Source organism: Talpa occidentalis, unplaced genomic scaffold (genome assembly GCF_014898055.3).
Source record: "Talpa occidentalis isolate TD23 unplaced genomic scaffold, MPIMG_talOcc4v2.1 talOcc4.9, whole genome shotgun sequence".
In the NCBI taxonomy this organism is placed as follows: Eukaryota; Metazoa; Chordata; class Mammalia; order Eulipotyphla; family Talpidae; genus Talpa; species Talpa occidentalis.
The window spans coordinates 102,581,741-102,607,084 of NW_023605305.1; the positions used below are offsets into that span (position 1 = coordinate 102,581,741).

Genomic DNA, 25,344 nt, shown 5'->3' on the forward strand with positions numbered 1-25,344 from the left:
ACTGTCAAAAGTATTGGTTCAGTGATATAATCTTCTATCTTTGTAAAGTTTCTATTTACCTAGTTCTCTTTAGTTCTTTTTTTTTTTTTGTCTCTGTGACTAAACATTTAACAAATATTTAGCAACTAAATATTTAGTATTTCTGAACTTCAGTTTTTAGTATTTCTTAATTTTTTAGTATTTCTGAACTTCAGATGGGTATCAAATGTTACAAAAAGAATTCTGGGGGCCTCCCTGGTGGCACAAGGGGTTAAGTCTCAGCACTATCAAGATATTGGCAGCCACTGCAGCATGACTTTGATCCCCAGCCAGGTGGCTGACCCACATGTGGTAAACTGACCTCTCCTGTCTCAACCACTACTCCCTCAGCAGTGTATTTCAGTAAATCTGCCTGTTCTGCTCCCCCACTCTGTCTGGTGAATCCTCTCACCTCTCACACCTATGGACTACAACCTAGCTCTTATATGCATAAGTAAAATAAAATCTTGAAAAAAAAATTATCTTTCTATAAAATTGGTGTTAAATTTATTTATTTATTATTTTTTAAAGAAGATTTATTTATTTTTATACAAAAGCTGGGGTACAGGCCAGAGGCATGGGAGGGTGAGAGGATTCACCAGAGACAGAGCAGGGAACAGAACAGGCAGACTGAAGAAATACACTGCTGAGGGGAGCAGCAGGCGAGACATGAGAGGTCTGCCACATCATGTGGGCATCTCCCTGGCTGGCCGGGAATTAAACCTGCCTGCAGAGACTGTGGACTGCTTCATAGCACTGCACTCAACCCGTGTGCCACCAGGGAGACCCAGAATTGGTGTTAAATTTAAATGCTATCACACATTTTAAAATATTTTCAAATGTTCTAATGTAGCAGTATCAAAGAAAGGTATGGAAATTTACATGTAAAGCCTAGGCTTAGAATAACTGACTTCAGATCTTGGCTCTGTCACTACCTGCATGGTCTTGGACAACTTGCACGCCCTGTTTGTGCTTCAGTTTACTTCTCTGTCCTAATATTGCTAATAACAGTAGGTTGTGTTCCATAGTCATTGTGAGAATTCTATGAGTTGATAAGTACAAATGGCTTGTGACAGTGCCCAAGACACAGAAAACACTGTGTACATATTGACACTGTCATTATTGTCTAAAATTATTAAACAGCATTATTCTTCATTAAATTATTTTATCTATACTTTTCAACATATCAGTAATCTAACAAAATCTAACAAAACAGACTTTCAAAATACATTTGTCGACACCTTGTCAATGAATTACTTTTCCTATAATGTTATTCATTATACAAAATAAATTCCATGTTTAAAACCAGTCTGAAATAGAAAATTTCAGGTAGGTTAAAAATATACTGTATAGTACAAGCCTATAACAGAATTGTATCATGAAATCTGATATTCTAATTTCCTTCTTACATTTATGCAGCCATATATGAAACATAATACTTGATAATTCTAAAACTTGCAATACAATAACAGAAATGAATGACAAACTATGTAATATTCAGAGAATCAAATAAAATAATTTTTCAAGATAGAAATGAAATATAATAATCAGCATGATTTCTAAATTTTGAGTTTTTTAATTACACTGAGTGCTTCATAACTGTATTTGTGCCATTTTAGGCAGCCCTTTCAGCTGAACATAAGCAGGGCATTGATTTGATAGTCCACTAAAATAAGAGTGTTTTTGGCCTGTAAATCTGCTCAATATATCATAATAACTCATACCAGGAAATACAAAATTTCAATGTTAGACTAAAATATTTATTTTATTTCCATTATTTACTTGATTTTTTGGTTTGTATTTAACAGGGGTCAAGATTCAATCTGATGGTTAAAATTTTCTATGAAAGTTCAGATATAAAGATTAAAAAATAAATTTAATGATCTCCAAGAAACTGCATTTCATTTTCCCTTAGAACTTCTTGTTTTCATTTGTCTACTTCAATTTTTGCAGTGAATTGGGATAAAAATTATCAGCTGAGATTGGGGTTAGAGGTTGGGGACAGTGGTCACTGTGGTGTTAATTGGTGAGAATAAGGTGAGGCAAGAGGATGACTTTCTCTCTTTCAGATGCTGTATTAATATTCTAATGGTGAATATAAGCTCGACTTTCATATGGTCTTTTAAATATACTTCTAAAATGAATATCAAGCACTTCATCAAACAGAGTTCTGTGAACTCATTTATCTCTGAGAGAGTAAATTAAGACATCATTAGTAATTATTTTCTCAACATCATCACCGTAACTTCTTACATTATTAGACTTTCATTGTGCTTCAACCCCAAATTAAGAAATTGCATTTATATAAAAATATATATAGTATAACCAGTGTGTTGAAGCAGTAACAATATGTTAATATATGCATTGAAATTGAAGTGCATCTTTTTAGCTTCATACTATTTATGCAACTGGATTTCTATATTGAAGCATAGGCTTCAAATATTTCCTAGTGTTAAAATGTTGAGTCACACTTTATTTTGGTGTGATGTTTAAAATATTAACCTAATGCAAAGTGGCTAAAACAACCATAATGAGTAAGAATTAAGGAGTAGAAATTATTAAATTCATCTGAATAATAGAATTTTCCTTAGTTTTTAAAAGTTTTTCTTTACACTAGTGACATAAAAATATAGGGTCTTATCCTGAAATGATTGCATATAAACACATGAGCTTTATAGTTCATTTATAAATTTCTGGGTTTTTTTTCTTTTGAAAAGCAAGTCATCAACTATCTAAAAAATGATAAAAATACTGCTTTCTTGCAAATGAGAAGAGAAAATCCAAGAAAATTTGAAAATCCTAGAGAATTTTAACATAAACTACAAATATGTATATACATATGTATATTTACACATATATAGCAAAGCTTCCTCTGTATTTGTACAATAAACATTATCAGTTATTATTTTAATTTTATTATGAACTTTCTTGTGGAAATGTTAGATTTCATAAAATTCTATTTAATATGTGAATTTTCAATTTGCAATGTTTAAATTATTGTAGTCTGTTCTAAAATTTTTTTCAATAAAAGGCCATGAAATTAAACTTGGTTTCAAACAGCTATAATAACTTGAGTATTAAAATTCCTTGACTTATCAATACTAACTTTATAATACTCTAGTTCCTTAAGGTGATATACATTTATTCTTAAGTTTTACAAATGCAGGACAAATGTTCATGCACATTAAATGACAAATAATTTTCCCACTTGTTCAATAACTGTTGAAATGTTGTTTTTCAATATCACTGCCACTCACAACATTCTGATCAATAGTCTATTAGGAAGGTTTGTTAACATTTATTTGTAATATTCACTCATGGAAAAAAAGTGATAATATTTTTTAACACTTTTTTTTAATCATTACTATTCTGCTATAAGATGCTATAGCAATACTGTTAAATTAGTCTACTTTTCTGTTGCCTCTAATCCTAAGGACAGAAGAGATATTCATTTTCACAAAATATATACAAAGCTTACCGAAATTTACATGTTCTAACTCAACCATGTAAAGGGAAATATATGGTAAGGCAGTTGTTCATTCTCTCAAATCACATGTGTGTAGATCATATATTGTACATTATTTCATAAGACTTTGTTCTTACTGTTTCTATTAAGATGACATTTAGTTGACTATGACATCAAAGACATCACTCTGCTCACAGAACAAAGGCTGGTGAGAACAGAAGTCTTCCCATGACTTTCAGCTCACAAATTCACCCTGAACTATTCCCCTGGGGATTAAGATGATTTGTTTGCCCACTGAATAAAAGAGTGACCTCAGGTTTGTACAGTACACTTAAGTTCCCAAGTACTTCCTTCCTCTTTACTCCATTAAATCACTAGTTTTTTCAAATTAGTCCTAAACCCTGTTGTTTGGCAAATCCACTTTATCAAAATATATGCAATTATCAAAAATTTAAATCCTCCCTTTTTGGGCAATAGTTCTCATATGAACTTCCTTTACACTGATACAGCATTTTACATAAACATGCACCAAAGAATAGTACAAATTTAATGTACATTATACCAATATGTATCAATTTAACAGAATTATAATAAATACAGTCCTTTGAAAATGTAATTAATTTTTTATAGACTTTTGTATGTCATCCAGTTAGTTCAATATGAATCATTTTATTGTCAAAGAAAAATTCAATAATAAACAAAAGTAAACTACCTGGAAGTTATTATGAATTTATTACCAATAAAATTTCAATTTACACAACTCAGGAATTTAATGAAAATGCCTGAATCTTCTTTTTACTTGTATATTTTGTTTAATATGTTCATTTACTTTCTAAATATTGCCATTCCTTAAGCTCCAAATAAATACAGATATTGGTCATGATGCTTCAAATATAATTTTATTTAATTTAGTCCTCATTTCAGCAAAAATTAGTGTGCTCATTTTATAAATGAGAAAATTGATATTCAAAGAAATGAACTTACTCTAAGTTATAAATCTAGGTAGCAAAGAAGGGCTTGAAACCAGTTTTGTTAGATTCTAATGCAACAGTATTCAGTATTCTTCTATGTGTTGATAGTTGTGAAGAGTGTCAGCTTATAAATTGAGCAAAATCTAAGTAAATAATTTGCATTTATATTTTTTAGCTAAGCCAGCTATTTTTCAGGCTAAGGTAGTACTCTTGATTAAATTAACTAATTTGGTTGATTTCAATTTAAAAGAGTACAAGCATTAATTGTTAGTGTTAAATGAGAGCAAATAATAGTTTTAACAATGATTGTTGACACGAGAATAATCTTTCACACCATTAAAAATATACTTTACTCTGCTGATGAAAACAGACTATTGTGTAAAACATATAAAGTCAATTAAGCCCGTCAGTTTATCCAAATCTAATATAGGATGCAATTGAACACAACATGTTGAATAGCTTTCAGGTTAGATTTAATGATGACACATTTGTAAAGAGAAAAGCCTGCACGATGGTGCTCAATCAGACTGACCTAAGGTTGATTTTTCTGCTGTATTAAAATGAACGTAAATAGTTTTGTAGGCAATGCACAGTCATCACCATTCTCAAGTCATTAATAATTCATGGATACAGAGTCTTCTAATTTTGTTTACAGTGACTGGAGTGGATTAAAATAGCTCATTGTATTTGTATAAATTGTTTAAAATGAGAGGATAGAACATCCCCACAATTTTTTATGAGACTATTTAAAAAATTCATCAAAAAGCAAAAAGGGAGAATTCCCAATGAAGAACTTTTAAATAATGCTGAAGAAAAAATATAATAGAGAGAATGAGACAATTAAGTATTTTACTAGTTCTTTCAACATGTAAATGCATTACTTCCCATTTTTCCCTCACAATAATTGTCACCCTCTTTCTTTCAGAAATGAATGCCATCCTAAATTTTGATTAATCATGGCTTTAATTTTCTTTGTCATTTTTTACCACTGATGTCTAAATGCTACATTATGTATTGCAGATTTTTTTGCATATTATAGAAATACATGAACGTACAATCTCCAGCTCGATGTTATTATATTTTCAACCATAAAAAAGGATGCAGTGCAGTCACTTTCAGCAAAAAGGAGGGAATTTGAGAGAATTATGTGCAGCCTAGTCAGAATAATAAAAACAAATACTGGACATTTGCTCCTTTGTCAAAGATTAGTTGACCGGCTATAAACCAGAGACACACTGGGGGTGGGGGTGGTAGGGAGTAGGATCAAAACAAGGGGGGTAGGAATTGTATGGGAACTATAACCTAGATGAAAATGCATACATTGTGTAAAAATGAAAAATGATGTAAAAATATATAAATAAAAAATGAAAAAAATAAATGGATGATTGAATGAAAAAAATAATACTAAAAAAATTGGATATTTACATAGCACACAATTAGACAACTCAAAATACTTTTCAAAACTAATAGATATTAACATTCGAAGGCTCTGAGGTTAAGAGGCAGGGGGGAAGGGGAAAAAAAATGGGGACATAAGAGATAGTAGGGGAAAAATACTATAAACATTTTCTCCTTAACATCAGCCATTTGTAATTTATTTATATTGATTTGTGAGTCTGCAATATATTCACTTTCATTGCTGTATAATATCTTAGTTTATTGATATATCACAGTACTTTTATAGTTTACTGTATCATGAAAAAGTGATATAGATAATTGTTTTATACATATATACACACGTGCATACATATGTAGACACATATATACATGTGTATCTTGGTGAAAGTGTGTAGATATCACCTAGAATGTGTACCTAGGAATGAAATTACAAGATGGCAGGAAAATTTCATGATCAATTCTACCAGGTAACATACAGCAGTTTTTCTAAAGCAGTTGTATCTATTAACTTACAATAACTGCACACTAATCTCTATTATACATTTGAAATTGTCCTCTCCAACCTTTGGCCTGTTACACTTAAATTTCTGTCATTTCATGGATATGAGATGGCATCTCAATATCATTTCTAACACAAATTATCTGAACTTTTACACATATCTTTTCATGTATCTGCAGAGTATTTCTGTCATATAACTTCCTGACTTTTGCTGATATTTATTCTATTTGTGAAGATCTTAATTTGTTGGACATACTTAAATATTTTTTTCTTTGCAAGTTTTCTATATTCTAGAAATACTTTCTTCTAATTGGATATTTTCCTTTTCAAATTTTTAGATAAGAAGAAACTTTTAATTTTAATATATTTGACACATCAATCTTTTCCATTCTGGCCAAATCTGTGTGATTAGAATCTATGACTAGAGGTCATACATTTATTGTCCAATAATCTTTGCTAAAATATTCCAAAGCTTTTTTCATATTTAAATTATAATTCAACTGGAATTGATTTTCTGTGAACAGAGAGAGGTAAGTTGCAATTTAATTTTTTTCCATATAGATGTTCAGGTTTCCCAGCATAATTTATTCAAGTTTATCCTTTATCCATTGACCTGCCATGTCTAATTTGTATCAAATTGTGCTTCTACATTCTTTGAGTTTTTTTTTTTTTTTTTTTTTAGGCTCTCTTCATTGAAACCATTGACCTATCTAAGTTAATATAAAAATTCAAAATTTTGCTAATACCGTACCTTAATTCCTTATTTTCTACCTGTCTCTTCGATGCGCTCACAGTTTTCTATTTCGCCAAGATCGTGCTTACTTAAAAAAATTAAGCATTCAACTGTTTTAAAATGCATGATCTGGGGCCTCCCCAGTGGCGCAGCGGTTGAGCGCTGGGTTGCAAAGCTGCCCGCAACCTCTGCAGAGCCAGTTTGATCCCGGGCCGCTGGGCGAGGGTCCTGCATGGTGCGCAGACCTCTCCTGTTAGGCCCGCTGCTCCCCTCAGCAGTGTACTTCGGTCCTTCCGCCTGCTCTGCTCCCTGCTCTGGCTCTGGTGAATTCTCTCACCCTCCCGTGCTTCTGACTGTACCCAGTGCTTGTATAAATAAATAAATCTTAAAAAAAAAAATTGCATGATCTACCACTGTATAGCTACATCTTATACCCCTATACCCTGAGTTGATATACAGGGTACCATAGGATCTTTTACAACAGCTATGATATTTGTACTAAGGGGAGACCTTAGTACAGGGAGGTGGGAAACTACTTTTATTGTGACACAGATGGGTAAATTGTGTTCTGTTTCAATCAGTGTTTCGAAAAATTTAAAAATTACCCTTATCTCTAGGAATTACAATGTGTTACCTATAACTTACTTATATTTAAATTTATACACATATATGCAAATTATCCATAGATAGCAGATAATGAATAGATGCTTCAATAGAGGATTTTTAATACTTACTCTTTTTCCAGGAGGACCTGGTGGACCAGCCTCACCAGATGGGCCTGGAGGACCCTACAAAATGTAAAAAATGTTTTTAAAGAAATTATTATAGCCCATAGCTCTTTTAAAATTCTGAACTAAAACCAATTTTTTTCTTCATTTCCCCACATCTGTCTCACCTGGAAAAAATCTCACCCCTACTTCAGATATCTAAATTTCCTCTGCATACCTATAGTTAGAACGAGTAAATTCATAAGAAAAATTCTTGCTAGTTGGAAAAAAGTGACTCAGACTCCTGTTTAACTGTGTTCTTTCAAAAAGTGCTAACTTCTATCTGGAAATCATTTAAGAGACATACCACTTAATGGAATCATGTGGCCAATAATTCTACTCATATTTCATAATTTATGAAATCATAAAATTATTGCCTTGAAAGTTCTTCTTGTGCAGCACCAGCAAAGTTTTTATGCTAAGGTGTATGTGTCCCACTGGGATATGATCTTCGAGTCTTCTCCACCCAGAATAAGCCTAGATCTCTTTGCAAATATTCAGTGAGAAAGGCTCTAGAGACAAAGCTGGGTTGTGTTAGGAGTATAGTGTGACACCTACATAAATTAGTGTCCTCCATTATTTGTCTAAAAAATCTATGTGGCCAAAGTACCCCCACATTGAAAAAAATAGTCCTACATTTATGTTCAGTAAATTAAGTTAGTGTTTAAAGTATTCATACTAATGATATGCTATTTTACTTGTCTTTCTTCTGTCTTATTTGTATTTTTAAAATAACTTGTTTTTTTTAAAAACACAAATGGATAGATGATTTTGATACAGTATGATAGAATGTATAACTACATTTTTTATTGTAGTTGTTTATATTAAATAACAAGTAACCATTTTTAGTGTAGTTGTTTATATTAAATAACAAGTAACCATTTTTAGTGTAGTTGTTTATATTAAATAACAATAACTACAATTTTATTGTAGTTGTTTACATGAAGTAACAAGTAAATACTTCATAAGATCAACTTTGATCTGGAATTCAAGAATAACTGATGATTTTTTTGAAAAATATTACATGTATTGTTATGCTTTTGAATGGTTGATCATATTTTGTTACTGCTATAAAGTGCCTCAAGACAATGAAAGATGAAATAAAATTGGTGTGCTTCCTTACCGGCTGGCCAGGATCTCCGTCTTCACCCTTATCACCACCAACACCATCTTGACCCTATAAATGGGCAGTAGAAAGTGAATTCAGATATTTCACATTATTAGTTGACTTTTATCAGAAAAAAAGTACTATAGTCTTATCTTTGCACCTTTTCAAGATAAATTATTACCAGATGGAGAAATAAAAAAATGTATTATATTTTTTTCTTTTTAAGGATCAGATATTTTATACTATTGCTTGACTTTTATCAGAAAAAGAGGTACTACAGTCTTAGAATGTTCTCAAGATAAATTATTACCAGATGGGTAAATACAAAAGTATATTCTTTCTTTTTAAGAATTGTGTTATATCTCTCACAAATAAAGATTTGGGAAGTTACTATCTTAAATTTAAAATATAGTTTATACTAGATATAAGAAAAGGAGAGGATGTTGTTTGTATTCAGGGATGATACATGCTTTTGTTATGAATAAATATGGCAAAATTGAGGTAGGATTTGCATTACAGAAGAGACTAAGATGAAAGCAAAGAACCCATAACTCTGAAAATGCTACTTAGGTAATTAGTTTGTGCAACCCAACCAAGTCTGGGGAGCTAACCCAAATGAAAAGAATAATCATGCAGCAGAGATCTAATAGACTCCAACTACATTAATTTTGTTGTTGTAGTTGTGAATGCAGTTTATGTTTTCTTTTTTTTTTCTATTTGTTGTGTTCACTTAATATAATTAAGACATTTCTTTAACAATTCATCACCGAGACATAGAAACATCTTCACCAAAACAATTCCTTTATTTTTCCATGATACTTACTGAAGGGCCAGGTTCCCCAGGAGGACCAGGATCTCCAGGAAAACCTACAGGACCCTGGTATGATATTTTTAAAGGAAAGGAAATAAATGAAACATTTTTATAAAATCATGATTTTTTGAAATTGAAAAGGTAAAAGTCATGCAAACTACATGAGAATGTATTTCTTCTGCTACAAAGCATATTAAAAATGAAGTCAACTGAGATGCTTAGGGATAGATTAAATAATGATAAGTTGATTTCACCAACTATAGGCCAGCTCCTACGCTTTCTAATCTTTCTACAAAAAGTTCCATAATGGTTTTGACATAGATGCCACTTACAGGAGGACCAAGCTCACTCACCGGGTTACCCTTAGGGCCATCATCTCCTGGCGGCCCCTTAGCACCAGGAGGTCCAGCAGCACCAGGTGGACCAGCTTCTCCTTTTTCCCCTCTTTCTCCTTTGGGGCCCTATACAATGTAAGAAAATAGAAAGAATATCTCATGAGCTCTAAGTAAGATTTTCTTAACTTCAGTCTATTGGGACAGAGTATTCTTTGCTATGGAGGGCTATCCTGTGCATGAAAACAGCACCCCGATCTCTACTAATGAAGTATCAACAGCTGCCTTCCTCCTAGTTTGACAAGCAAATATGTCTTGGTTTCCTGGGGATGAATTAACATCTGGTTGAAAATAACCTAAATAATAGTATGATATTATATAATTATGTTTACTTGGTGTTTTGGTTTCTTTTGTAAACAGTCCACCAAAAATAATTAGACAATAAATAGCTTATAATATTAAACTCCTAACTTAAGCCAAATGTGACTTTTTTTATATCAGTCAAAATATACAGAAGATACACAAAAATATTAAACAAGAAAGCTCTGTATTTGTGATTAGTCCTAATGGACTGGACAGGGAAAGCAAATAACTGAGTTGCAGCTAGGAGTTATGTGACAAGTTTCAAGTGTGCTGAAATTAACACCTGCATCAATTACACCTTAAACTGACAATAAGACAGCACTTACGCCTGTGCCTGCTTCTCCTGGAGGCCCAGGGTTCCCTGCTTCACCGGGTTCACCCTATATGTAAAGAAGAGACAGAAAGAATATTAGAACACAGAAAAGATGTTTGACATTTGTAAAATTACATTCATGGCTGACCATGAGAGTTTAGACTAGCCCTGAAATCATTGTAGTATTTAAAAGGTTTTGAGACACTTTAATAAGAGGAAGAACTTTTTCCATGACTGACCTCAATACACTTATTTCTCTAGTAAAGAGGCAGAACTAGATAGGGTGGGTGCTACAAATTTCAGTAAGTAGCTAATAGTTAATTTATTAATCCAGGTTATTACCGAACTGCACAAAAATATATCTGCATATTCCCTAACAATTGTGTATTTGTACTGTATCAATATTCATATTGTGATTAATTGATTATTCCACCAAATTGAAATCCCAACAAAGGACAATACACAAGGCTACACATGGCCTTTTAAAAATGCTCCTTTGTCTGCTTGTATTTATGCAAGTGTACCTTTTTCTTAGTAAACTCTGGAGTCATAGGTTGTGTGTGTTTTCAGTTTAGTAGATATTGCCAAAGAGTTTCCAAAATAAGTGTACCAATTTACATCCCAGAGAAGTATTTAAAAGTTCAGTTGATTCTACATCCTTGCTAACACTTCAATCTGTCTATTTTTTTTTTAAGATTTATTTATTTATACAAGCACTGGGGTACAGGCCAGAGGCAAGGAAGGGTGAGAGATTCACCAGCGACAGAGCAGGGAGTGAGACAGGAGAGGTCTGCCATGCCATGTGGGTATCTCCCTGGCCGGCTGGGAATCGAACTGGTGCTGCAGAGGCTGCAGACAGCTTCACAGAGCTGTGCTCAACCTACTGCACTGCCGGGGAGGCCTTATTTTCTTTTTTAATCATTCATGTGAGTATGTGGTGCTAATGCATTATACTTTTAATTTGCACTGCCTTCTAAGTTGCCTTCAAATTTCCACATGTTTTCACATGCTTATTATTTCATATTTTTATTGGCCATTTTGATATGCTCTGTGCAATACAACTTCAAGACTTCTGCCCATTTTTCTTTTCTATACTTTAACTCTTATTGATTAATGAGTTTTTTTCAGGTATATAAGTTGGAAATTCCTTATACCATGGTCAAACTTTCCTTCTCACTATTTTAGTGGTGTCTTTTAATAAAATGAAGTTCATAATGTCTTCTTTTTCTTTTAGAGGTAGTGTGGTCACAAAAGAATTTTTTTTTAATTTTTTTTAAAGATTTATTTATTTATACAAGAACCAGGTTACAGGCCAGATGTGCAGGAGGGTGAGAAGATTCACCAGAGACAGAGTGGGGAACAGAACAGGCAGACTGATGAAATACACTGCCGAGGGGAGCAGCGGGCGAGACAGGAGAGGTCTGCCGCGACATGTGGGACCCTCACCAGCCGGCCGGGATTGAACCGGTGCTGCAGAGGCTGCGAACAGCTTCACAGCATGGCGCTCAACTGCCTGCACCACCTGGGGAGGCCCCACAAAAGATATTTTATGAATTTTTCTAAAGTTGCTATCTTTATTTTAGTTTTAAATTGTGTGTTTTTTTTTTTTATCAAGGTGACATTGCTTTACAATACTGTATATGATTTAGAGAAATAGGGCTATACCTTTGCAGATGTATGTTATCTTTGGAGGAGAGGGTTGGTTTCTCTCTTATGTTCATCAGACTATTTGTCCTTGAGTCAATACCAATGGTCTTAATTAGCTTTATATAAATCTGATGTAAGGTACAATAAGTCTTCCTCATCTGTTTTTTGAAATAGAGTTGCAACTATTATTTTTTATATAAATATTATTAAAGATTGCCATTTCTACAAATGACTTCCTGATATTTTCATTGAGATTGAGATGGATTTATACAACTAAATCTAAATAATTTTTGTCTCTAATGCATGAATAATATATCTGTTTATTTCTATCTTCCTTAATAACACAATGATGTTATTTTTAGTATAGGGTTCTTTCATAGATTTATTAAGCTAGGTACTTGATGTTTTTGTTGCAAAATGCAATATTTAAAATTTTAATTTCTATTTGTTACTAATATATATAAATGAAATTATATTTTATGTTGGTCTTCAATTAGGTAATTTTGCTAAATTCTAGTTCTTTGCATGTAATTCCTTTGCAATTGCTACATCACATCTATATTGTTTGCCAGGAAAAAAAAAAGACGACCTTACAATCGTAAACTCTATTTTGCTTTTGATTTCTTGGGTGCCAGGAGTTACCTATTGTTTGTTTTTTTCCCCCAATTTTTCTACCTAGAACCTCCAATACTATAAAATAATGATTATGTCTGGCTGGTCTCAAGCTGAGAAAAAAGTTTTGGAATTTTCACCATTAAGTGTCATTTTTGTGGGAGATTTCTTATATTGATTTTAAGAAAAACATTGTATTATTTAAGCATGCCAATAAATGTTTATTGGCATCAAAGTGGCTTAGGAGATAACAGATACATGTTAAATTCATTATTCACATTTTGATGTTAACTTTGAAAACTATAATTACCTGACTCTATTAACCAGATATTTGTCAAGCATTGACAAACATTTATATCATACATACAAATACACACACATGGATATACAAATATTAGCATTGTCACTATACATTTATTGCCTTGACTGAAATTTCAAAATGAAGTGATTTCAATAGTTTTTTCATTTTTACCGCTTAAATCCCTCCTATTTTTTTCTAAAAGTCTTTAGTTGCTTGCTTTTCAATACATGTATTAAATGATTACAATTCAGCTGTGAATCCTCTTCTGAACTTATGAACTATTGATTACAAATCAACTTCTAAATCCTATATCTCTGAGGATATGGTATTATAAATTTGATAGCCTTTATTATTTCCCAGTATAGATATGGAAGGCTATTTCATAGTTCAGCAAACAAATAAATCTCTTAGACTAGTAAGTTTTATTTATGAAGGTCTGTCACTAATGCTTCCCACTTAGAAATGAATAAAAATATCATATTCCATGAGTAATATTTCAACTGAAAAAACACAGTATATTCATTTACCATGTTTCTACACAAAATCAGTAGCACCAGAAAATTTGAAGAGGAAATTGTTCTAATTTCTTTTATAAAATGTTAAGACCTGATTTTCCTTTAGTTACTTTAATTAATTTTCCTTTAATTCCTTTAATTAATCTGCTATTTTCGATATCCCCACTATTGCTCATAAATTGGTTTGAAATGTATTACTGTGAACATAAACATACTATCAGGGCACAGAACATTTTATGTACATAATTCTTAATCTTTGATAATATATATATATGTGTGTGTTTTAACTTTCAGAATTATCTATGTAATGGTTGACACTATCAAATTTATTAATTGTGTTGTTTATGAATTATTTTCTCCTCAAGATGAGTAGCAAATATTTCCAAGTGAATATCTTGGATAAACCTTACAAGTAAAATATTGCATTTGCATTATTTATAAAGCAATGAATCATTCAGCTATCTCAGCATGATGGAATGATATATAAGTACAATTTCTATAAGCTGTTATTCATCTTTGAAATAAAATTTCAGCAGTTTGCAATTCAATTGCAAAATTTCATATTAAAAACTTCATGTATAGAATATATCAACATATACAGCATACTTCATGATCTTACTTATATTTGGAATTTAAATATTTAAACTCAAGTAAGCAGAGAGCAAAGTGGTGGTCCCCAGGGACTTAGGGGTGGGAAAATGTGGAGCTGTCGGTCGAAAAAAGTATGAAATTTCAGTTGTGCTAGATGAATACATTCTGGACATTTAAAGGATGTCAATATGGGCCTCCCTGGTGGTGCAAGGGGTTAAGACACAATCTATGAAGCTATCCGCAGCCTATGCAGCATGAGTTCGATCCTTGGCCAGGGAGTCACTCACATGGCACAGCAGACCTCTCCTGGCTCGCCCACTGCTCCCCTCAGTGGTGTACTTCAGTCAATCTGCCTGTTCTGTTCCCCACTCTGTCTCTGGTGAATTCTCTCACCCCCACACACCTCTGGCCTACACCCCAGTTCTTGTATGCATAAACAAATAAATCTTTAAAAAAATAAATAAAGGATGTCAATATGCCTATAGTTAATAACACTGAATAATATGCTCAAAATCTGCTAGAGGACAGATAGATCATAAGTGTTCTCCCAACACAGTGAAACAAAAGATATCGGGTGATGGGTATACTAATTACCAGGAATGTGGTATTATTTCACGATGCATTTTTGTATATATATTAAAACATCAAGTTGTATACCTTAAATTCATTTAATTATTATTTGTCAATTATACCTCAATAAATATTAGGAAAAAATAACAGAACTCAATTGGTCATGTACGAAATGTTTTCTTATGCACCACATGACCCACAGATAATCACAGAAGTTAGGACAAAGGAGAAATAACTACTTTTAGTTACCTGCTATTTAGTCAGAAAAATAACTTTACTAGTTGAAAGAAAATAGCCACCACTACATATTTCATTGTTCCCCTATAATTGGTGTCCATGACAAAGTTAAACAGATTATGAAGGGATTACTTTACCTTTTTTAATGAGGGTCATGGTAGGTGACAAAAAGGCGGGTTTAAGAAATTGTCAAAAGTTAAAGACAGGTTGTTAAATAGTCTTCATTTTAGAATAATGCATTCATATTCTTTTTTTTTTAAATACAGATGAAGAATAACTTTTTGTATACCTAAATCATCAAATATGTTTAAATCTTTAGGTAATGTTCTGATATATATTCTTTTTTTTTTTTAAAGATTTATTTATTTATTTATACAAGCACTGGGTACGGGGACACAGAATAGACAGACTGATGAAGTATACTGCTGAGGGGAGCAGCGGGTGAGATAGGAGAGGTCTGTGCGCCATGTGGGACCCTCGCCAGCGGCTGGGGATTGAACTGGCACTGCAGAGGCTGTGGGCAGCTTCGCAGTCCACCACTCAATCACTGCGCCACCGGGGAGGCCCTGATATATGTTCTTGTTTAAGAAGGTCATTGAAGTACAAAACCAGCCAGAGCAAATATATATTACATGAAAAGCTGATTAAACATACTTATGCAAAATGTAATATGACTAAAGGATATCAGTATTTTTTTCCCTTCTTTTCTTTCATTGAATTAGTAACTTGGAATAACATTTCCTAAATAGAAATAGCAGAGCATTTGGCCAGAATCAAAGTCTATGAGGAACTTATAGCAATTTATATTAGCCCAGAGTAGAGAAAAAAAAAATAAAGTTCAAGTTTATCTATTGCCTCTTTGTCAAATAGAGTTTTTTTAAATAAGGAAAAATTAACACTATGCCTTTTTGTGTAATAAGTTTAAAATCAGATACAGTTGAATTTTAAGAAGTTGAATCACCATTCTGACTGACCAAATCATTTTCTTAAGATTCAGAGTTGGCAAACTATTACCAGATAGGTTTTAAACAAATGGAAACAGTATGGAAAGGGAGTTCCCCCAAACTCCAAACATCTGGTATCCACGTCTATCTTCCAGAGTAACATATATAATAAAAGCATAAAAGCAGCAACCAAAGTATTTTCAAATGTTCCCACTGCACCCCAAAACTTAAGGGAACAAGTTCAATAGCTGAAAAGGCTATTAAATGATTAAATGGTTTTAGAATTTGCTATGTAGGCAAAACTAAAACTAGCAATTAGCTCACACAACAATTTAAAGGACATTAGAGTCCAGAGGAAGTGATACAAAGGGAAGAAAGAGAATGCCTGGGGGCTGTCTTCACCTAACACAGCCACACCAGCCTAGACCAGTCATCTCCCTGGTTGTACTCATGACAACTGACCTCCATAAGAGGGGTTCCTTTAATTCCACCACTAACTCGCATGCACATTTCAACACAAAACTTTACATTTAAGAGTATAAAAAGGTCCTCTGGAGTGGGGTGAGGGGGAACTAGACTGTTTATGCAATAAGAAATAGATAACTTTAAATTATTTCTAGCAATTAAGAAACTATTTAATCATATAAGGATTAAATCACAATCTGCGCACCTTTTCAACATAAAGCTTTAAGAGTATAACTAGGTCCATGGGGAGGGGGCGGGGGAGGAGCTAGACTGTTCATGCAATAAGCAATAGATAACTTTAAAAATTTTCTCATTTAGTAATTAAGAAACTATTTAATCATATAGGATTAATCACAATCAAAACACTAGAATGCGGATAATGAAAATAAACATCAAAATACTACATTCTATCCTTAATACAATTTTTTCACTGAGGCTTAAATTCTTTAATTAAATAAATGAATTTAAACATTTGATAAATCAAGAAGTTTTAAGACCAAGCAACAAATAATTTTTGAGATTAGGATAAAGCTATGCTTCTGATATCATTTAATTAATAATCAGCAAATTCAGAAAATGTCTTTTTTTTTTTCACTGTATATTTTATGGTATGAAATTTAATATTCTCTCAAAGAGATTTTTTTTATTTATTTATTTTTGTATTTTTTTAAAGATTTAGTTATATGTTTATGCATATAAGAGCTAGGATATAGGCCAGAAGTGCAGGGGGTGAGAGAATTCACCAGAGACAAGAATGGGGAGCAGAAGAGGCGGATCTACTGAAATACATTGCTGAGGGGAGCAGGGGGCAAGACAGGAGCAACCGGTCTGCTGCTCCATGTGGGTTAGCTCCCTGGGCAGGGATCAAGCCTCTTGCTTCAGTGGCTGCAGATAGCTTCACAGTGCTGAGATTTAACCCCTTGCACCACCAGGGAGGCCCAATTTTTGTATTAGTTTTTTTATTGATATAATGTGGGTTCACACTGTACATGATCCAGATGTACAGGTTCTCAGCTCTTTAGAAGTATGTTACCAGACGACACTAACTACCAATTTAAAGTTGGCATTGGGACCTCCTTGGTGGTGCAGGGGTTAAGTCTCAGCGCTATCACCACTTTACAGCCTGAGTTAGATCCCTGGCCAGAGAGCTGACCCACATGGCATAGCACACCTCTTCTATCTCTCCCCTGTTCCCCTCAGCAGTGTATTTCAGTAAATCTGCCTGTTCTGCTCCCCACTCTGTCTCTGTTGAGTCCTCTCACTCCCTGCACCTCTGGCTTACACCCCAGTTCTTTAACGCATAAATAAATAAATCCTTAAAAAAATGTTGGCACCGATGGAGTTGGCACCTCTACTGAGGTCCATTGGGCTCTCTTCCCACACTGCATTCAATTCAAACCCACCCCTCTGGAGCCTCAGTTCTACAATTTGTTTTTAAATGTAGCAATTATCAATGCTCTTCTTGAAAATCCTAGTTTAAAAATGAGCATGAATGCATAAATAAGAAATCAGAAACTCATTTTGACATTTTTATAAAAAGAAGAGCGGATATTTTAAGTGAGTCATGTTTATGAGAAAAGAAAGCAATTTTGAACTCAGATGTTATGGCACATGCCAACGATTTTGAAAAGTGTCAAAGACAGGTCATAGTATTAATAATGAAAATATAATTCAAAATATAATAAAATAAATGATTAATTCTTTTGTAATTTTAATGATTCTCTTTTCTCTTTTAAGTCACTGCATCTACAAATCTTTTACTCCTTTCAATAATGAAAGTCATTACAGACACTTAGACTAGTCAGCTGTAGAGGCATTGACACGAATCCTGACTTAGTCATATTCTAATACAAAACACTGAAGAATTTACTGAAAACTTCTGCTTTCTCAGCTTAAAAATTTGAGTAATAATGCTATTATCAGTAGGTAGGTATATTGATTAAAAGAAATCATTCATGGGCCTCCCCTGGTGGCGCAGCGGTTGAGCGCTGGGTTGCGAAGCTGCCCGCAGCCTCTGCGGCGCCGGTTCGATCCCCGGCTGCTCCCAGGCCACAGGAGGAGGGTCCCACATGGCGCGCAGACCTCTCCTGCCGCCCGCTGCTCCCCTCAGCAGTGTACTTCGCTCCTTCTGCCTGTTCTGCTCCCCGCTCTGGCTCTGGTGAATTCTCTCACCCTCCCGCGCTTCTGACTGTACCCAGTGCATGTATGAATAAATAAATATATCTTTAAAAAAAAAAAAAAAAAAAAAGAAATCATTCATGTGCATCAATCAGCACAATACCTAGCAATCAAAAGCAAGATATCACAAAAGCATTTTATTTTATGGACAGAGAATGAGCTATGATTCATAGCTCTTCTTAAAAGACTGTATTGTTAAAAGCACTTAAAATATTAGCTATTATCAAATTCCTCAATTCTTGCTATTCTAAACTATAGATCTACATTCCTTACCTTATCTCCAACACCACCAACTGAACCAACAGATCCTGGGGGTCCTTGGGGTCCCTGCAGTGTAGGAAAAGGATTACAATTGATCCATATTCTTGTAATGAAATAATGCATTCTTAAGTATGTATCTTGTTATTCTCAAAGAAATAAATATGAACAAGAATATTCTAAGTCATGTGAAGGATAGGACAAAATGATGCCTTTTACTGAATTGTCAAATTTACTGGGCAGCCAAAAATTTAATTTAAAAAGTTATTAGATTACTTTGATATTCAAATTTGTCAGAAATTTGAAGGGAAAGCATGAATTTTTCCAAGTCCAGTCATGACAGTTGATTCTCTCAACATAATTTCAATCTCTCTGCCCACTAGGTCACTTTTAGAGGGTGATTTTGTAGACTTTTGTGGTGTAACAAAAAGTGACTGATTAAGAATCACGCAATCTATGAAAAAAACTGTCATCACTTAGCATTTACATTATATAAGGGAATTAAAACCTAAAGGTTATTTTAGTTCATCTGCTTCTAGTTTGCTTCTATTCTATCTGGGTCTAGCCCAGAATGAAAAACAAGCAAACAAAGATCAATAAAGACAAAAATAACTGACTTGTCCATTATGTAAAGGTGAAGTCAGAAAAAAAGCTGATAAACTCGCTAGTGATAACTATAAGATAAACATGGCATTATATCTCAAGATTCCATAATATTAGAAGAGTAGTCAAGATTTTCGTTTTGGGGAAATCATCTTTATGAAATTGAGAGGAAACATTTTGTATAGTAAAAGGCACACTAATTATAGTGCACATGTTACTCTACCATATTTTATAGACTAACCTTTTAGATAAAAGCCACTGTGATAGATTCACACATAAAGAGTGTTAGGAGTCTAGACTTAGACTAATATAATCAAAGCCAATTACAAATTATCTCTCAATATTGTCAGAGAGAAAAAAAAATGAAGCAATTCAGCAATTATTCATTGGCCAGTTATTACATGCAAGGTAAAGTTTTAATATATTGAACTGAAAGTGCTATTTATTATAATATGGAAAATATTTCTCACTTATCAGTGAATATATATTGAATGTGTACCTATACCTATTTTATATGTGTTGTAACTACTTCCCTTAAAACATGTTTCTTTTCCAATAAAATAAAGTACATGATCCTTGATTTGCTTTCCACTGCTAACATTAATTAATGGTGTTATTATCTCCATTGTATCTTAGTCATCATGTGCCATTAAATACCAACACTGCATAAAATAAAAATATTCATTTCACAGTTCTTACATCAGCTCCATTGGGACCTTGAGGGCCTCTTGGGCCTGGTGGGCCTGGTGGACCCTGTAAGAGATGAATATTAAGATTTATGAGGAACAAGTTCAAATGCATTTTTTTAAATTTTATTTTATATATTTTTTATGTCATTTTTCATTTTTGCACAATGTATGCATTTTCATCTTGGTTATAGTCCCCATACAATTCCCACCACCCTTGTTCTGATCCTTCTCCCTCTCTCCCCCACCTCACGTAGTATGTCTCTGGTTTATAGCTGCTTGTTGATTTTTATTTTTACTTTAATATAATTAGTCTTTTTCCTGCTCCCTTATATAGGTTTTCTAAATTCCTGCTATGAGTGAGACCATCTGGTATTTTTCTTTTTCTTTCTGGCTTATTTCGCTGAGCATGATCCCTTCCAGCTCCATCTATGTTGCTGCAAATGGCATGAGTTTATCTTTTTGATTGCTGAGTAATTTTCCACTGTGTATATGTACCACATCTTCTTGATCCAGTCATCTATTTTTGGGCATTTGGGTTGTTTCCATAGCTTAGCTATTGTAAATAGTGCTGCTATAAACATAGGGGTGCAGGTGCCCTTTTGAATTAATGTTTCTGTGTCCTTTGGGTAGATACTTAGGAGTGGAATTGCTGGATCATATGGAAGTTCCATTTTCAGCAGATTGAGGACTCTCCACATAGTTGTCCATAGTGGTTGGACCAGTTTGCACTCCCACTAGGTGCAGGAGAACTCCTTTTTCTCCACATCCTCGCCAACATTTGTTGTTGCTAGTGTTTTTAATATGTGCCATTCTCACTGGTGTAAGATGGTATCTCATTGTAGTTTTGATTTGCATTTCCCTGATTATAAGTGATGTTGAACATTTTCTCATATGCCTATTGGCTGTCAAATGCATTCCTTATTTTTTTTTAAGATTTATTTATTCATTTTACACAGGAACGATGGTATAGGCCAGATGCGCGGGAGGATGAGAGGATTCACCAGAGACTGAGCGGGGAACAGAACAGGCAGATTGATTAAATACACAGCTGAGGGGAGCAGCGGGCTAGACAGGAGAGGTCTGCTGCACCATGTGGTACCCTCGCCGGCTGGCTGGGTTCGAACCGGCACTGCAGAGGCTGCAGACAGCTTCACAGTGTAGCGCTCAACCGTCTGCGCCACCAGGGGAGGCCCCATTCCTTAATATTTTTGTTTTATGATTATGAAAGCTAAAAGACATTTCAGCCTGTGAAATCATAATCAGGGAAGTATATTAAAGTTAAAAGTAATTTTTGACAGATCATGTTAGCAAATGACTCTATATAAAGCTATGGGAAAACTAGGACTCAAGAAAAACAATTTCATAAAAAATCAGAAAATTCTATTGCTAATATCTGGTACAATAAATCATTATACATTTAGAAATATTTTATGCTAGACTATACTGGAATGCTGTAGTATAAAGGGAATAGAAAGTTGGAACAAGGAATTGTGTTTCAGTAGGTTTTAATCTTACTAATTAATCCTATAAAAACATTTTTCATTGTATTTTTGAGTTTGTATCAATTTTTATGCTTTACATACTAGAATTGAAATAAGATTAACTAGTTAGTTATCTTTCTTCCTAAAACAGAATTTCTTTTTCTGATTGTGTATAAAAATTATGTTTGGGCACCTTTTTATAAAATAGGCATGGCCTGGACTCCTTACTCCAAGGTCATGACACAATTATTGTGTAGTGAATATTAGGGTATTAGTCATTTTTTTAAAGTCAGGATTATTCTGATACCATTACTGAAAAGTTTATTTACTATTAACTGTCTCCCTAACTATAGGTTAAGGAGAAAGTATTAATGAGTCAGGGAACGAAAGCCATAATATCTATATGGGAGCTTGCTATGTGTCTAATGCTGGAGAGAATTATTGAAGTATTATTCAGTTATTTGAATCAGTGGTGCTGATTATGTTCCCTATTTTTAAGTTCATTATAATAACAATTATTTATTATTTAAAGATGTAAAAATCAAACAATGAAGTGTAAAAATATTGAAACATACATTCTTAAGAGAGTAAATATTGAGGGTAATGTTTATTGAAAGGAAGGCTCATATAGGAAATGTATTCACTACATTTCATTACAGATTTCAATTACCTTGGCCAATTGTTTCTTTACCTAAGGTAGTGCTTAATAAACACATGAATTTCAAATTTTTCAGTTGAGCTATTTGACATACACTTGGAGAAGAAACCCAAATCGATAAAAGCAACTAATTATGCCACAGCATTCTTATAAAGACAGAATTCCTTATTGAATTAAAATTTTGTTTCATTAAACAATCAGTTTTTAAGACATTTAATATCTGCTAATTATCCAAATCTTGGAAAGCTATTATCTATCTATACCCATTCTAAATTAAATTCCAGGGCTAAAGACTAATGAATAATTGTAGCATGACAGTTTATACACAACCCATTAACATGTACACAAAGAAATAAAAAATACATGACATAATATAAACCAATGAATGTTGTGCATTTCTATAACATTATTCCAAAGTGAAAAAGAGAACAGATAGAGATGCAGGATGATGAAAGACTTTAATGGTGGCAGATGTAGGTTAAGTGGGGGAAATAGTAAACAACAGTCTAAAATGTAATAGTCTTTAGGATTAGTTTATATTATACTTTAGGATTAGTTCATATTATACAACCTTAAAAAAATATTGGTAATGTGGAAATGCACACTATCCATTAAACACGAAACCCCAGGAACTTACCATAGGACCCACATCTCCATTTTCACCCTTTTCACCAGGTGGGCCAGGCAGACCCTAAAAAAACATAATAGGAAAAAAATAAAAGTGACTCATGTATTTAAGAAGAAACTTCTAATATAAAACCAAAAGCTAAATATAAAGACAAACAAGGACATGGAAATTAACATTCAGAAACTAACATTTGCAAAAATAATTACAATACAGGAGTTGACTATATGTGATAAAATCTTCTATCTATATTTACAAATATGATTTTTATAATATTATACTGTTTGATTTTAATTATAACAGCTAAAATATATAATTTGATCTGGGAATTTAGAACACCTTGTCATTCACTCCATCTTTTGTGAGTAGCCCATAGGGCTGCTTTTGCAAAGATTTTCTGAAGAATATTACCTCAAATTATTTTAGAACACACTACCCAGGTGAGGCTTTTATAGTTAGGTACCATTTTGACAAAATTCTTTGAAAATAAGTATTCTAATACATTTCCAGAGTTAGAAATATGTTCTGAATTTTTATTTTGTCAACTGCATTTCTGTTTTATTCAATTGCAGTGCAATTGCTTTAGGAGAGATTCTGTGTTACAGAATAAACTCACTAAACAAGTTGCATTCAAATTTTACTAGGCTATATATTTCTGTAAAATCATTTGACTACTTCTTGACTTTCCTAACTAGTTCCCTCATGCAAAATTGTTTATATTTCCTTTTGTATATCATAATACTTTGCACATGTTTGAATGATATACTTAAAATCATGAGCTACTTTGGAGCAGTGTCAAATTTTTTTTAGGTGTCAAATTTTATCTCTGGCAGCTAGCAGAGACACAACAAAATGATTTTAATAAAATTTTGATTAAATGAGGAACTAATAAATTCTTAGAAAATAAATCAACAAGAAAAGCTTAGATTTCAAGGTCCACAACTTCAGAGATTCTAGTTTTTGATGGAACACATGTATCTAAATTCTTATATATGTAAAATTTAACACAGATGAAATAAACATTTCATTTTAGTCCCATTTTTAAATGGTCATGAATTTAAGATGACTTAACATGACATGAATTTAACTTAAACATAATTCTTATATGCTACATATAAATCAACAATCATATTCCTTACCGTTTGTCCTGGTTTGCACTTCCTTTAATATAGGGTGGATCTCATTTTTGATCCCCAAAATGAATGAAACATAAATATTCATAGTTTTCTTTTTTTTTATATATATAGCAAATCCAGCTCTGCATTGTCATCTTTTTATATGCATATGATTCTTCCTAATATTAGATTAATAGGAAGCTCCCAATAGAAAAGACAGAAATATTTCTTTTTGATGAAGTTTGATAATAGTTTGAGTTGATTAAGACAGAATGTTCTTCTTATTAAAAATAATGGAGATATAATGAGTCAAATTCTCTTGTCGCAAGGAACTAAACATGTTAAATGCCACTCCAGCGTTAATCAGCTTTCAAATGTCCTAACTTTCTCCTAGGGAGTAATTTATGCAAGAAGAGGTTCTGTTTTAAGGTCTGTCAGTTTAAAATCACATGCCACTTAAGTGATGAATCAAAAAATGAATTTAGCCCAAGAACTCCCATTACATATGTCTCTTTTTTATGGAGTCAAACAGTAAATATCAAATTGAAAACTCAAGTCACTGAACCAGAATACTAGATTATTATTATTTATGTCTATTATAATTGCTAATATCTAGTCTGCCACGAAGACTTAATTAAAGGATGGAGATGCAATTGTGAACATGTTAATTACATTACCATCTTTTTGATTCCTGATTTAAAGAGGTAGCTGTGGGAAAATATAATCATTTTTAAATGAATGATTTCTTGAGTCATCCTCATCAAAGAGCACATTTCTTACATAGTGGAAATGAAGGTAGTATGTTATTTAATATTTTATAAATATAATCTGTGAGGTATCTTCTTTAATCATAAGAATGAAATTCCTAAATTACATCCTTATAGGATTCTGACTAATCAGTTAAATGAAAAAGCAGAGAGTGAGTGGTAGTGTATCCATTAGCTATATAATTTTTAATGTCTTGTTGTTATCAAATATGTGCTTAGCACACATATTGACACAGTACTTATGATTGCGTATTCATTATTATATAATAAATATAAAACAGTTAAACACAAATATTAAAATGAAGTTTT

General features: G+C 32.9%; 1 protein-coding gene across 2 annotated transcripts in view; it reads right to left on the reverse strand.

The window, feature by feature from the left end:
- COL11A1 (collagen type XI alpha 1 chain) overlaps window positions 1–25,344 on the reverse strand; it is a 196,445-nt gene that overhangs the window by 26,406 nt on the left and 144,695 nt on the right. For both annotated transcript variants that reach the window (XM_037498135.2, XM_037498134.1), the window contains exons 47-54: window positions 23,166–23,219; window positions 20,400–20,453; window positions 19,113–19,166; window positions 10,793–10,846; window positions 10,125–10,232; window positions 9,784–9,837; window positions 8,976–9,029; window positions 7,820–7,873 (exon numbers count right to left, since the gene is read on the reverse strand). In XM_037498135.2, the coding sequence (XP_037354032.1) occupies window positions 7,820–7,873; window positions 8,976–9,029; window positions 9,784–9,837; window positions 10,125–10,232; window positions 10,793–10,846; window positions 19,113–19,166; window positions 20,400–20,453; window positions 23,166–23,219 (486 nt within the window). The remainder of the gene's footprint in view (window positions 1–7,819; window positions 7,874–8,975; window positions 9,030–9,783; window positions 9,838–10,124; window positions 10,233–10,792; window positions 10,847–19,112; window positions 19,167–20,399; window positions 20,454–23,165; window positions 23,220–25,344) is intronic.